This window comes from Natrix helvetica (assembly GCF_964273705.1).
Source record: "Natrix helvetica genome assembly, chromosome: W".
NCBI lineage: Eukaryota > Metazoa > Chordata > Lepidosauria > Squamata > Natricidae > Natrix > Natrix helvetica.
In genome coordinates this window covers 74,070,087-74,079,995 of record NC_138555.1, presented here as the reverse complement: position 1 = coordinate 74,079,995, position 9,909 = coordinate 74,070,087, and the positions used below count along the sequence as shown (strand labels likewise).

At 46.0% G+C, this 9,909-nt stretch overlaps 1 protein-coding gene across 1 annotated transcript; it reads right to left on the bottom strand.

Annotated features, from left to right (window-relative positions):
* Positions 1–4,141: 4,141 nt before the first annotated feature.
* LOC309400733 (nuclear transport factor 2-like) lies at positions 4,142–9,671 on the bottom strand. The gene is made up of 2 exons (XM_081969372.1): positions 9,460–9,671; positions 4,142–4,735 (listed from the first exon to the last, which is right to left on the bottom strand). The coding sequence occupies exons 1-2, from the start codon at positions 9,620–9,622 to the stop codon at positions 4,503–4,505; spliced, it is 396 nt and encodes a 131-aa protein (XP_081825498.1). The 5' UTR covers positions 9,623–9,671; the 3' UTR covers positions 4,142–4,502.
* Between the last annotated feature and the right edge of the window lie 238 nt (positions 9,672–9,909).

Below are 9,909 nucleotides of genomic sequence, written 5' to 3'. Positions count from 1 at the left end.
AATTGATAGAGATTCAACATAATGTGAAGAAAATGCTAAATTGACTTCGATCAGAGAAAAGATACTATCTATGTTTCTCGCTGACTAAAAATCCCTTACAGACTTTGCATGAAATAGAAAAAAATGAAGTTATGATTTATGGTTTTGATTGACAGGATAGATCTAGAAAGAAGAGAGTTATGTAGAGTAAGGTAATTTTATACTTATAACTGGTAAATTGGAAGCTATTTCTAAGAAGTATAATCTTGTTAGGCAACTGATGGATATCAGCTCTGTTTAGTACTTACAATGGCTTGCATTTATAGTAAGTAATAACTAAATCACTTTTCAAATATATTACAATTTGCATGATATCCCCATATTTTACTTTTCCCCATGAAAATTGGGCCTGAAAATGCTGAACATTCCATTCCAATATTAATTTATCCATATTGATTTTTCTAAACCAGCAGAATTAAAAGAATTCATCTTTACAGCCCACAAAACAATCACAATCTCCATCAAATGAATCTTCTCTCATAGAATTTGAAACCAGTATATGTGTAAAGTTGCTGATGCCACAAAAATCTGGGCTAAATACACACTAATGACTGGACGTTAAAGTTTTTTACTCCCAACAAAACCTTATTTCTCACTTTCCCATTTTGTTTAGGGAGGAATTATTTAGAGGAGGGGGAACAGGAATATTCTCAATTGTATGCTGCAGTTCCCTCCACTTAAGCATGGAGTCACCCAAATATGAAAGAGGGAGGGAAGGTCATCTGATTTTAGCAGCAAAAGGAAATCTGGGGTAAAAATACTGAATCCTGTCCCTTACTCACTAGCAATCATTTCCACCACTGGAGTTACTCAAAAACTCAAATTAGGCATTACTCTTAATTGTATGTTAATAACCCAAATACTGTTTGTATTTTAATACTAGCAGGGAGGCATTGAGGAAGAGAGTCACTGGGACTAGATTACACAGGGAAAGACAGTCTATAGTTAATTGGAGAAATAGATGGTTCTCATTGAGACTGGCTCATGGAAAGATTAAACCTCCATGTTGGTCCTATTGACTAGGTGGGTGTATACACAATAAAAAGATGTCATTGTTTCCTATTTACTTCCTAGACCTGTCTGTTTAGGGCTCTAAGCAGGGCAACAATACAGAAGTGATTTGCCACTGTCTTCCAGAATGTCTTTTGACTTTCCAGTCTTACCTATATCCCTGATATTTGCTGGTAGTCCCTTCCAGGTTTCCTAACTAGATCTAAAGTAGCTTAACTAACTATGGTCAGCTAGATCTGCAATTTAAAACAAAAACAAAACAGTTATGAATGCAACTGGGGCAATCCTAGTGTGGCCCTTTTAAAAAGAAACTGCATACAAAAAGAATATACAAGAAGATATAAATAGTTTGCAAGAGACTGTATGTGTCTCACCCATCAGTTGGCAAATTTTTAAACATCCCATCTGGTTGCTCTACAAGTTGCATAGTTCTGATATGTCGTACAACTTTATGCACAGCATGAGGAGAATTAAACTTCACTGATGCCACTTTAAGAAGGTTTAGGTACGTTTTCACTACCATAATTTATGCTGGTCAAACATACATGAGCACCAGGTCCATCCAAAAGTGATTATAAACAAAATAAGTACTGTAATTCTACTCCAAAAAGAGGGAAAGTATTGTAGGTACTTATATATTATTGCAATCCTCTGAGTTGGGGGAACTGATAGCTCAGTATTTTTAAAAAGTGGAAGAAAAGTCATGGCACAATATATTTAGTGGCATTTATGGCAATACTCAAATATCTACTAATACTGTTCAGTCACAGTGCATTATACCAAAGTTACGCATTTATATTCTACATTACATCTTGCATCTTCTTACAATTAGTTTGCTTTTGAAGGAATAATATCACAATATATATTTTCAATATTGAATTGCCCTTTGTTTCCACTGAAAATCATTGAGACAAGTGCAAGTATCTTAATATGGATTCACCTCAGTGGTTTTTTATCACTTTTTCTATGTGGGCATAAAGAAAGTCCTATATTAAATCCCTAGAGGACATATAAAATGGGGACAGATGCCAAATAACTCAACGTACTTAAAGCTGCGCGTGTGTGCGCAGTTTTAAGAAAACTTACCTTCTGCATTACTGCTGGGGAGTAACACGGCTGAGGCACAGCAATCTGCTCTGACGCACAAATCAGCTGAGAAGATATAGGTCAGTAAAGGGCAGGGGCGGGCGGGCCCACCTGATCATCAGAGCAAACCGGTTCACTCCCAGATGATCGTCAGAGCTATCAGTTCACTCAAACTGGTCTGAACTGGTAGAATCCCACCCCTGGGCACAGTCTCAGAAAAAATGTTATCTTGCGAAGGTCTATGGCATTGTGCATACTGTACTTCATTCTCATACTGTTGTATTACTCTTCTGATCTTGAGTAACTCACCTGAAGCTATTTGATACTATTTTAGAAGGGGGTACTTCTATATATGGCAATCACATACCCCTCTGTGTAGCCCAGATGCCTTCTTTCTTCCTTTTACTCTAGAATTACCTTGGAGAAAGTTCAGGAAATGGATGCTATAGTTGCCTAACAATTGCAGCTTAGTTTCTTCCTTTGTCACCCACTGGAGAGCAAAATACCAATCAATCTGAAGACTGAAGCTGTGACTGGAGATAGGCAACCAATAAATGTACAGATCCATACACTCTGGGTATTACCACATTTGATCCTCAATAGAAGATGATTCAGCCCACCAAGTTCCCTTTTTTTACAGTAACTTTTAATTTGGGTGAAGCTGGCAGTTTCTTGATTGAGCTTCCTTGCTTGGTAGCTTCTCTTACTATCAATAGTATGAGCTTGACCAAAACTCTCCAGGAAATTCACAATCCAAGAAAATGGCAGAAAAGGCACTCAATGAGTAGTAATCAGGCAGGAGATGGACATCCCACAGTAGGATATGACCGATCTAGATGCTTCTGTCTATGGAGTGGTAGCAGAGCCATCAGGAAATGGGGAGGAGCAAGTGACAATATTGTTGAATATGACTATCCATTTGTGTCCCAATCCTCAAGTTTCTGCAAGGATTTCAAACTGTCCTGTTCCCAGAGTCCCTAGGAACTGAATCTTGCCGTCCATGTCTTCTTGGAGAAAAGAGTTTCCAATGCAGGCTCCACACCAACGCTTAAGAAAAAGCAAATCACACAATAGAAATTCATCAAAAAATTTAAATATGTCTGTTGAACACCTATTCTTCCCTCTCAAGTATTCAATCCCCATATCTCTACTTGATATTTTAATCTTTAAAATGCGTTTTGACCTTATTAAATTTAATATGAGGTTTAATCCTTAATACCATTATGCATTAAATAGTACAGAGCACTAACCGACATGCAATTAGAAAGAGGCTCTTTATAGCACTTTCTTTTAGTATCCATAGCATTTCAGCTTGGTTGCTTTCTAACTTGATCTGCAGATATATTCCATTTCTACTCATCAGCTCCAATCAGCCAATGGAAAGAGATGATGAAACTCGCAGTCTACACTACTGGAAGGCACTAACTTGTTCACTATGTTACAACAACTCTGCAAGATTGGTTGATATTATTTCATTATCAAGACAGAGGGCTAGAAAACTCAGCTCACACTGTTAGCCATTATGTTAGCCAGCTGTATAAATATTAGAGGAATTTTAAACAGCAGTAGTAATAGAAAGACAACTGCATGGCAGTGGCACACAGGCACATATAGACCCATCCCTGTAATATAGATTGAAAGAAAGGATCTTGGGAATATTATGTGCTGCAGGTTAGGGAAATGGGGATGGCAGGGAGCAGATACAGAAATAGTCACGGGTTTGCCGGCAGTGCCAAAGCTCTAACAAATTTTAAAAAAACAAAACAGAAGCCATCAGGGATGGCCTAGTGAACCCTGGAGAAGAAGGGTGGAATACCTGAACCATACTATTTGGCACACAAAACACACAACTGTTCAAATAGCCACAAGGTTACCAACTGAAAGATGATCTTTCATAACTTTTTTTAAAGAAAATCACATGGTTTTATTGTATAATGTAGCACTGAAATATGTGAACAACAACAAAAAGAAAAAAAGAGGGGGAAAATCAATTATCTGAGTTGGCTTCAGGCTGGCTATTCTTTCATATCCTTTTTGTTTCTTTGTGTTATTAGAGAAACTTTTCAGTATAGAAACAGAACCTTTTTTTGTGTTTTGTATTATGGATTCTTCCCAAGGCATGCTGGTAAGAACATACCCTTCTTTTGTCAAATGCAGCTAATTCTAACTTCCAAACTTCATGCACAAGGAACTCTTCTAGTGACACAACATAAAACTCTTCGGAAGGGTATGTCACAAATCTTGCTTGCTTGCCATGGTGTGCAGGTTTGTGTATGATATTTGGAATGTTCCATGGGTGTGATTAATATTGGTAAGGAGGAGAGGAGGAGGAGAAAAAAAAGGCAAGGTGCCTCGGGGATGTCATTTCAACCATAGTTGTGCAATGCTAGCCTGAACATGTCATTGGTGCAAACCCAAGCATCATTGATGTTCTTTAATAGAAATATATGATGGAATCTGATCACAGGCTCTTCATCGGCTTTAAGTTCTCCAACTACCATACTGAGTATACAGCTGTCTGGTGTAGGCTGATGATCTTGGGATGTGATGCTGTGCTGTATTTTCTGAAAAGGAAGGCTTGAGAGTTTTTCAACAATAGCTACTTGTTAGATATCCACACAAGCTACAGTGGTTTCCACTCCAGTCCTCCATTTAGGTGGGAGCCTAGGTTTGATCTGATTGGTTGAGAGGCCTGACAGCTCCCTATAAAAGGGGAGCTGTCAGACTTCACAGTTGCTGGATTGTACATACTTGTCTGATAATAAAGAGCTGTTGTTACCTTCAGTCTGGAGTCTGTCCTCTCATTGCCCTGATCTAACACTGGCGACGAGGATGGGATCGAGAGGCAGATAGGACGAAGAACGAACAACCAGACAATCCAGCAAGTAATCCAGCCCGGAGCATCGGCGCGGCTTCGAGCAGCCATTTTAAAGCGGCAAATTCAAACCGCAAAACAAAATGGCCATACACGCTCCGCCAACTCCGTACGACCCAGTGGCCGAACATTGGGAATCCTACATGCTGAGGTTCGAATGCTTCCTCGAGGCAAACGACCTCATGGGAGTATCAGACTCCCGAAAGAAAAATATGTTCCTAGGCTACTGCGGCAGGGAAGTCTTCGAAATGGCCAAAGACCTGTCGGAGCCAACCCCGATCCAGGCAGTAACGTGGACGGCCTTACAGCAGACACTACAGATGCACTACGCGCCCAAGCCTTCCCGACATGTCCGCCAACATGAATTTTATATGCGTAACCAAAAAGAAGAAGAATCCATCAATCAGTATGTTGCAGCCTTGCGAAAGGCGGCTACATATTGTGACTTCCGTAACCTAGATGACCAGATCCTGGACCATCTGGTCTGTGGAGTGCGGGACATTTCTCTGCAGAAACGCCTGCTAGCAAAGTCGAATTTAACTCTGCAGATCGCACTCGACGAGGCCAGGGCATCGGAGTCAGCCGACAGGTCCACGGAAACGCTACAACGGCAGCATAACGCGCCCCAGACCGCCACTAAACAGGCGCGCGTCCACCACGAGGCCGCAGACCAGGAGACAGATGACAACGAGTGCGATGACAGCTACCGCATGCACAGCAGCCGCACGAAGCCGGCGTGAAAATTTGACTCCCGTTTGCCGCCCTGCAGATTCCGGGACGCAACCAGCCAGCGTTGCGATAAGAAAGGGCACATCGCAAAAGTGTGCCGGAGCGAAGTCCCTGCCACCACTTGGCAACCTCAAACACACCGCCAACAGAGGCCCACCCCAGGGGCCTGGCAAAAATACATAGGGCACCCAGAGAGAGAACCAAGGGAGACAGCCCAGAGAGAGTATACCCAGAGAGAGTACACCCAGAGAGAACCGTTTAGAACCTATCTCACAACGATAGGTCAAGTCCGCACAGGGCGGCCCAAAAAGCTGAAGCTCACGGTCCTCATTGAGGACGCTCCATGCGAGCTAGAAGTCGATACGGGATCATCCTTAACGATCATCTCCTGGTCGACCCTCAAAAGGCTATCCCTAGCCTCAAGAAGCACCAGCTTCACACGCCAGACATCATGCTGCACGACTACCAGGGGAACCGAGTCCCCATCGTGGGCCAGGGCACCTTCCGGGTCCAATTCAAGAACATCACAGCCCAGCTTCCCGTGACCGTGGCCAGCGCACTGCTGCAAAGCCTCATGGGGCTTGACTGGTTTGAAGCCCTGGGTCTGGAAGTCACTGGCATCAACGCCATCGCGAACGGCAGCGCCGAGGCAATATTTAAGGAGTTCGAGGACGTCTTCAGCTCCAGCCTCGGTAAGTATGTGGGGACACCAATTTCTTTTAATTTGGACCCCAACATCGCACCTATCAGGCTGAAACCCAGTAGAGTGCCTTTTGCCCTCTGCCCTAAAATCGATAGGGAAATTGACAAGCTGGTGAGCCAGGGGATCCTAGAACCAGTTGACCATGCTCGCTGGGAGACCCCAATAGTGACCCCGGTCAAGCCGGACGGGTCAGTCCGCATCTGCGCGGACTATAAATGCACAATAAACATCGCGCTGCAACAAAGCGCCTACCCTGTGCCCATTGTACAGCACCTACTACATTCGCTAGGACCAGGAAAATTTTTTGCGAAATTAGATATGGCGCAGGCATACCAGCAGTTGCCTGTAGATGGGGCCACAGCGGAGGCCCAAACCATCGTGATGCATAGGGGTGCATTCAAATGCAACCGCCTACAATTCAGAGTTAGTATCGCCCCTGGACTGTTCCAAATCGTCATGGAACGGCTTTTGCAGGGGATACGAGGAGTCGTCCCCTATTTCGACGACATCTTGGTATCGGCTGCAAATGAGGCGCAACTTTTAAAACGTGTCAGGGCCGTTTTGACCAGAATTCGGGAAAAAGGCCTCCGCCTCAAAAAAGAAAAATGCCAAATTAATGTGCCCAGGGTAGAATTCCTAGGGTACAGGATCGATGGTTCTGGGATCCACCCGACATCCCAAAAAGTCAAAGCAATCCAGGACGCCCCTACACCTCGCAATCAGACCGAGTTACAAGCTTTCCTCGGGCTCCTTAACTTCTACAGCATCTTTCTCAGACAGAAAGCAACCGTCGCTGAGCCGTTACACCGACTTCTAGTGAAAAATGCTAGATGGACCTGGGGACGAGCCGAGGCCGCTGCCTTCGCCGGAGTAAAGCGCCTGCTCACGACCGACTCCCTGCTGGTCCAGTACAGCCAGACCCTGCCGCTGGTTTTGACGTGCGATGCTTCACCTTTTGGCGTCAGCGCAGTCCTCAGCCACAGAATGCCAAACGGCACCGAGGCCCCCATCGCCTTCTACTCGCGAACCTTGTCTCCCGCTGAACGGAACTATAGCCAACTGGACAGAGAAGCCTTGGCTGCTGTAGCGGGGGTCAAGCGTTTCCACGAGTACCTCTACGGCCGCGATTTTGAACTTGTGACGGACCACAAGCCGCTGCTGGGGCTGCTGGCTGGGGACCGACCCACCCCGGTGTCCCTCTCCCCGCGCATGACCAGGTGGACTGTTTTCCTGGCTGCCTACACTTACAAACTGGTTCACAGACCTGGCTCCACGCTTGGATATGCTGACGCGTTGAGCTGTTGTCCCCTGCCCGAACTGTTGGCTGACCCCACTCCGGAGACCCCGGTCCTCCTAATTGACTGCTTGGATACTGGACCGGTCTCCTCTGCTGATGTTGCCCGCTTTTCAGTGAAGGACAATGTAATTAAGCAAGTGCTTAACTGGGTGTGGAGGGGGTGGCCCAAGGGGCCTGTTGGGGCCGAATTTAAAATGTTTTTTACCAAGCGTGACGAACTGTCGGTTTTAAAAGGTTGTTTACTGTGGGGGGACCGGGTGGTTGTTCCGAACAAACTGCGACATGCAGTATTAGAGTCATTGCATGTGGGGCATCCTGGCATCGTCAGGATGAAGGCATTGGCTAGGAACTACATCTGGTGGCCTAACATGGACAGGGAAATTGAAGAGTGGGTGGCCACTTGCACGGCCTGTCAGGAATCCAGACCAGCTCCCCCAGAGGTGCCCGCTAAGGAGTGGGAGCGCCCACAGGCACCCTGGTCTAGGGTGCACATAGATTTCGCAGGCCCCGTTCATGGCCAAACGTTCCTCATAGTTGTGGACGCATATTCGAAATGGTTAGAGGTAGCTCTGATGACCTCTACCACGGCAGAGGCGGTCATCAAGGTGCTATGGAAACCTTTCTCCACGCACGGCCTGCCTGACGTCTTGGTCTCCGACAACGGGCCCCAATTTACGGCCATGCACTTCGAGACCTATCTAGCTAGCCAGGGAATTCGGCATGCCCTAGTCACGCCATTCCATCCGGCCTCGAATGGACAGGTGGAACGAATCATGCGCTCAGCAAAAGAGGCCCTCGCCAGGATGGGCCCGGGTGATTGGCAAACACGGGTTGATCACTATTTACTAATACAAAATATTACTCCTAGCACCACCATGGGGAGAAGCCCAGCCGAGCTTCTCATAGGTCGCCGGCTAAGGTCCCACCTAGACCGGCTACACCCAAACTACTCTGCCACATCGCCCCCAGACTCCACCAGCAAGATTCGGAACTTTAGCATAGGGGATTCAGTATACGCCCACAACTATGCAGGGGGAGCTCTGTGGATTCCTGCCACGGTGATAGGCATCACCGGGCCTCGCTCTTATCTCTTAGAGCTAGAGGATGGTAGAAATTGGAGAAGGCACATTGACCAACTCCGCGGTCGCCTAACCCACTCCAATCTTAGAGCACCAGACGAAACTCTGATGCCAACCGGCCAAGGCCCTACCCAAAAGGAGCAACCAGTCACTCCTTCCACAGACTTCTCAATCCCGAATGAACCGGCAGACTTACCTGAGTTTGTTGCAAGCCCACAGCGAGCCCCGAGTGAACACGCTCAAAGGACTCCAGCCGCAGCCTGGGGTAAGTTCCAGCAGCTTCCACCGAGAGGAGCTGAGGAGCACAAAGGTCCCTCCGACCTGCTCCAAGAACCGGTTCAGAATGAACTGCGCAGGTCTGCCAGAGCTAGGCAAAGACCCGCCTACCTAAAAGACTACATCACTAATTGGAACGCTCCTACTAAGAGGGGAGGGGTGTTAGATATCCACACAAGCTACAGTGGTTTCCACTCCAGTCCTCCATTTAGGCGGGAGCCTAGGTTTGATCTGATTGGTTGAGAGGCCTGACAGCTCCCTATTAAAGGGGAGCTGTCAGACCTCACAGTTGCTGGATTGTACATACTTGTCTGATAATAAAGAGCTGTTGTTACCTTCAGTCTGGAGTCTGTCCTCTCATTACCCTGATCTAACACTACTTTGCCCTGAAATTGTAGTCCTTCCCATGTAAGGCATGAGGCATCTATATATATTGGTCCTAACTGAGTCCGGTCTGTATCAAATAACTGATAGTAATGCTGTACAAAGCTGGAACCAATCTGTTCCCAAATAGGCTTGTCTCCCATTCTGAATTCTCAGTGCAGCCAGCAACAGGCTGATGGCAATGGCAGCGGCGGCGGCAAGCGCAGCCCAAAGCCCCCCGAGCACAGCCTCACTGTGTGTCCTTTCATAACTTTTTGAAGGGACAGAAATGGCAATGGTAGGTGAAAAGTCTTGGGGCACTCTTTCATTCAGGGCAGCTCACATCCTTAGTAACAATCTCTATAATCAACAGATTCAACTGGTAACAACTTCCCTGATTAACAGCATTTCAGGTTGCCGACACTTCTCCCCAGGGAGTAAAAGGTGTCAC

What these genes read in the sequence shown, in the direction of transcription:
- LOC309400733 (XM_081969372.1), bottom strand. Translation starts at nt 9,622, where the DNA reads ATGGGAGACAAGCCTATTTGGGAACAGATTGGTTCCAGCTTTGTACAG. An exon ending in CAAAGTAGTGTTAGATCAGG is followed by an intron (nt 4,736 to 9,459) that starts GTAATGAGAGGA and finishes TCTAACAAGTAG; the next exon opens with CTATTGTTGAAAAACTCTCA.